At 37.9% G+C, this 5,657-nt stretch overlaps 1 protein-coding gene across 1 annotated transcript; it reads right to left on the bottom strand.

The window, feature by feature from the left end:
- Positions 1-1,606: 1,606 nt before the first annotated feature.
- Positions 1,607-4,664, bottom strand: LOC141657882 (enoyl-[acyl-carrier-protein] reductase [NADH] 1, chloroplastic; the record flags this gene model as incomplete). The annotated part of the gene is given in 12 exon segments (XM_074465271.1): positions 1,607-2,045; positions 2,150-2,248; positions 2,334-2,391; positions 2,474-2,525; positions 2,820-2,871; positions 2,970-3,081; positions 3,160-3,234; positions 3,425-3,472; positions 3,563-3,647; positions 3,732-3,787; positions 3,910-4,019; positions 4,388-4,664. Coding segments are annotated over 12 exon segments (1,176 nt in total). The 3' UTR covers positions 1,607-1,890.
- Between the last annotated feature and the right edge of the window lie 993 nt (positions 4,665-5,657).

The raw sequence follows: 5,657 nt of genomic DNA on the forward strand, positions 1-5,657 counted from the left end.
TATGAATTAGATTAGGCGACGTCGTATGATTTAAGGGGAACGTGTTGTTGTTGTTGTTATGTATTGGCTCGCAGATTTGAGAAGGGGAAGAGGGAGAGAGGGGGCGGGGGGTAGGGGAAGTTGGGAGAGACTTTTTGATAGTGTGTGTGAAGATTGAAAGAGAGAAGAGGGAGGAGGTTTGCATTTGGCTTTATACCAACTCATTTTAGGGGTCTTGCTATAATTACCGAATTGCCCCCCCTTTATATTTTGAGAAACACAAATTCTTATTTCAGACTGTTATATCCGTTTGAAATTGTCAGACGGATATCATTTTCTCTCACAAAAAACTCATTTAGGGTGTGAGTGGGAAAGCACATGGGGTGTCCCATCACCTATGTGCTTCTCACTTGTGAGAGTTCTTATTGCGGTTTGAAATAAGGCGGTCTGAAGCAAGACGGACTGTTTGAGAAACCATCATTTTCGTCGACTTGATGAGTGGATGATGCTCATACAAATTACATCTTCGTATGACAGAGTTAAAGTTCCAATTCCAATGATTTCTTTTCTTTTTCAAATCTTACGATCTTTAGTCTTTGCAAACTTACAGAAAATCTCCATACAATCGTAAATCATAGACTTATCACTCTCCATATAATCGTAAATTCAAAAAGCATCTTTGTGACAAGTTTTTTTTTTTTTTTTAAAGGTAAGAAACTAGGTTGATCCTCTAGTGTGGGACCAACCTATCTCATCATTTCGAATGAGGGAGGTAAGTTGAAGTCACCGGCTATCAAACCACCTCGAAAGAGTTGGACATAAATGTCCAATAGAAACCATGAAGTCAGCAACCTTGTTGGCTTCACGAAAGCAATGCTTAATTATCACTTCATCGAAAAAATGAAGGTCTAATTTCACATCCTTGATAATACTAGAAATTTCCCAAAGAAATTGTCAGGAGTTTGGTTAATACTAATCATAGACTTATTTTGTTATAATTGACTTTTGTCATCGAAAAACTAATATGCAAGCACGGGAAATTAAATCAAAAGAGGTAAATATTGTAATGTTAAAATACGTTGGGCCTGTTTATGGGTTTTTTGGGCCAAATAAAAGGCCTAAGCCCTCTAAAAAAGCGGGCTAGGCTAGATAGGGTCGACGGGCTTGGACCATTTGATCACCTCTACATTGCTGACTTTGTATATCTTGATTTGCTATTAATGAATTAAAAGTCTTTCGGATTTCCCTAAAAAAAACGCTTGAATGTCACGAATTTTGAGTTTTGTGAAAGGTTATCAAATATTGTTGAGAGAAGATACAAATTAATTTGTAAAATATTTTGGAAGTAAATAGAGCAATTTCTAAAAATTGAAAAAAGTACATTGTCGTCAAATAGCTTGAGATATAAAGTAGTTTGACCCGTACAGCCTAAAACCCTCAATAGGACCTACGAGTTGGGTGAACCGAAACCAACAACCGACAACAACCTTCTTTGTCCAAACCATACCCCAACCTAAATTGACCCGGACTAACCTGACCCAATATTGACTCAATTTGATGGATGCAATTGTAAATTGTTTCAAGTTCAGTGAGCTCGGTTTGTCCATGTAAGTGGCAAAGACATATATTGACGATTCTTCAATTTCATGGTGGATGCAAAGAACTTGTACATCAAATGGGAACACAATTTTCAATTGCTGCTATCACAACGGAAAATTAGTCTCTCAATTGCCGGTGTTACATATTTAAAAGTCGGTAAAAAAAGAAGTCTAAATATAGCCTACTTAAGTAGAGTGCAACAAATGACAATTTTGATCCAAGACACCTCTGAAAAATTGCAAGTCTACAAACTATATAATAACTCTCAAGTTCAGATGGAACGTAAATTCATAATGCAAAATCCTGACCAACTTAGTGCTGATCTTTTGGAATGTTGAGGGTGTCAAAAACAGGACTATCTACACCCACTCCCATTGCATTCAGACCGTTGTCCACATACACCACCGCACCTGTTATCGCAGACGCCAGGGGTGACGCCAAGAATGCAGCAGCGTTCCCTACTTCCTCTGCACATTATTTCATCATGCAATCATATAGTATTTAGTTAACCAACGCCCATAACTCGAAGCAATATAGTTATGTAGTAGTATAGTACTCCATAGTATCTTACCTGCTGAAAGCTCCTTTTGCAATGGAGCATTTGCAATTGAATAATCGATCATCATATCGATAAACCCGATTGCTTTTGCAGCGCGGCTCCTAAGTGGGCCTGAAATATAAGAATAGATGAACAAGTATTATATCAGTTGAGATTCATTCTTATTAAGTCAAAATCCAGTTGTAGAAATACATACCAGCTGATATCGTGTTCACTCTAACACGGTGTTTCCTTCCTGCTTCAAATGCCAGCACCTAGAACACAGAGTCAGTGTTTAGTAACTGCAAGGATGATGCACCATATCAAATACGGAGTTATGATCATTGAGCAATTCACCTTTGTGTCACTCTCTAATGCAGCTTTTGCTGAACTCATTCCTCCGCCATACCTGTAGGACGTGTCATATATATGAGTTCTAGGGTTATACTCCCTCTGTCCCGGTCATTTGTTGTCCTTTCGTTTTGGCACAAAGACCAAGAAAATAGGAGATAGTCAATTACTAAATGACATGTGGACCAAATTGAGTGTGAATGATCAAATTGTTCATCAAATGCATTCCTAAAATAGAAAGGACAACAAATGATTGAGACACCCCAAAATGGAAAAGGACAACAAATGACCGGGACGGAGGGAGTACTAAACTGTAGTTGTGGATAACATAAGTAACCGAAAAAGAACATACCCAGGGATAATCCTCTCAGAGGCGATATAGGTGAGAGACAATGATGCGCCACCTGCAAGCAGCAGCAGAATAGTTTAAAATTTGAACAAAAGAAAAGAAGTAAAAAAGGGAACTTTATAATGCAACCAATCTATATTTACAAAACCATGCCTGGGTTCATCAGCGGAAGGAAGTGCTTTAGCAGCGAAACATAAGAGTAACTTGAAGCTGATATGGCTGCCAGATATCCATAGCGGGACGTCTCTAGAAGGGGTTTAGTGACCTATGTATAGAATTGTTCCAGTCAGTAGGAAGATAGCCAATTATATAAATTCAATGTTTAAAGCTGGCAAATAACAACCTCGGGACCATTGGCAAGTGAATGGACTAGAATGTCAATGCTACCAAAATCTTCTTTCACTGTTTCTGCAACCTCCTGCAAATGCGCGAACAGGATTCAGCAAGACGGAATATGCAAATGTCCTCGCAACAACTTGAGAATTTTATATGAGACAACCTATATCCTCGAGTAATCCTCATTTAATTATAGGGTTAATGGGTTGGTGACACATGTGAGATCATCTATATAAGCATATGTGATCATTAAGGATGGCACAAAGTCATACCTTAACAGTCCACTTGCTAGACCCTGCATAACGCTTGTTTGCTTTCACCTGCAATGAATCCATTGTAGGAAATTAAAGCAGTATGAATAAGAAGGATTTAAAAAAAATACAACAGGCCACAAAAATAGTTATCATTACATCTTCAGGTACATCCTCAGGACTGTCGAACACTGCATCTAGAGGATATACTTTGGTGATCTCCATCAATGAACCATCAGGCAACCTGAAACACCAAATGAATAAATAACTTGTGCTGATACAGGTATTAATTACTTGAGAAATGTCAGACCATAGAGTGAACGCTTACACTCGTGATTCATCAAACTTTCCACGTCTTAGGCTTGTTTCAAAAATGTTAAGTGCCTGTCATGAAAAATGAGTAGAAACGTTACGTATATCTCTAGATTATCCACATCCGGCCTTTCTCAACAGCAATATAGCATGCATAATAGAAGCCTCCAATAAGGTTATGACGAGTTACTTACAGGAACCCAAGTTCCAACAAGAATCTCCGCACCAGCAGCAGCCAGTGATTTTGCAATTGCCCACCCATATCCATTATCATCAGCCACCCCAGCAATAAATGCCCTCTTACCTGCAAGTAGACTTGGTTATACTTTATTAAATAAACTGGCAAGCAATGTTACTCAGACTCAGACACGTTTAAAAGCATCTAACATGGTGGAGTGTTTTATACCCATGTCTGAGTATAGGAAGAGTCAGACAAACATTGGTGGATAGTCAAACTTTTATACAATAGCCCGCCTGTCAAAAAGTACATTTGGGGTGCCAACGTAGCAAGACAACACTGCCAATTCCCCAAGGACCAGCATAAGATAATTACTTTGTTGACGGGTGAGTGGATCACAAAAATACACCTATTATTAATCTATTATAGCTTAATATGCACTCATGATATCACATATAAACAGCATTTAAAGTAGAATGCAGAGACATTCTAACCTCTCAAGTCAATGGGTAAGCCTGCTAGAGGCTTGTCACTAGATTCTGCCATTGCCTTGATACCACCCTTGTCGAATTTGGATGAGGACGACATGAAACAGTGCTGAAATGGGTGTGAAGATGATATGTGACAAGCACTAGCGAGCTTAGACCATGATGATTGTCTTGGTTGAGCACTAAAAAATGAAGCAGCACCTCCAAACAGCTGACGCGGGGATGAAATGCACGGCTTGGCTGCCGCCATTTGTAGCACAGGAGCTGCGGAAGCTGCCATTTTTCTCGAAAAAGCTAGAACTAATCTTCAACACAACATAAACCCACCAAAATACAAATTTACCATACGGTTCATATCTTAAATGTAAACTATTCAAATTCCAAGATAAGAACCACCAAATAGCAGAAACACACTCATGATGCACAAAGAATCATTTGTTTACCCTTCCTTGATTAAAATAATATCCCTCACAAAGAAAATATAAAAGTAAAACAAATGATTGAGTAAACAACATAAACCTACCAAAATACAAAACAATTCATCTGCGCAGCTATGAGCTATGTTACAAAGTAAGATAACATAATGTAAAGCATTAAAACCTATAAAGATCCAAACTTTAGACATAAAAATCATCCCTAAATTGAACACGACTTAAACAAGCAATAATTGCAGAAAAATAAAGGAGGAGAATGGATTACCTAGGAGCCAATGTGGAGGAAGAGGTGAATAAAAAAAAGAAAGAGAAATTGGAAGAAATAATGAAGAGAAGAAGATAAAATCTATGAAGTTTGGAAATGAGAAATGAGGTTTAACAGAGAGAGACGAGATCTAATTATAATAGTTGGAGGAATTTGGTGAGAGTTTAACGGAGAGACTGAGAGAGGGGCTTTGGTTTCATCGAAGGCAGAGAAAGAGAGAGTTAATAGTATAACAAGGGTCTAAACTATCAAAATATTAATTTACCGATAAGGACTTATATTTCATCTGTTTACCAATAAGGATCTCTTCATTGCTTCCGTTGATGATTCCGTTATCTTTGTGAGTTGCCTACTTGAGTAGCTGCCTTCTACTGTATAAGAAAGCGTCTCTGATATGTAAGGCTGAGTTCTTCTTGTTTTACCTTTCTTGCAACATCAACTTTTTAGCGTAATAATTTATTCTGATTTGTTAAATGGTTAAGCTAATTTCTTAGTAAATTTAACCTAACACTCTTAACACACCCTCTATTTTCTATTGGTTACATTCTTCTTTGTAGGACCATTTTAGCCCTAGGTC

This window comes from Silene latifolia, chromosome 5, assembly GCF_048544455.1.
Source record: "Silene latifolia isolate original U9 population chromosome 5, ASM4854445v1, whole genome shotgun sequence".
Lineage (NCBI taxonomy): Eukaryota > Viridiplantae > Streptophyta > Magnoliopsida > Caryophyllales > Caryophyllaceae > Silene > Silene latifolia.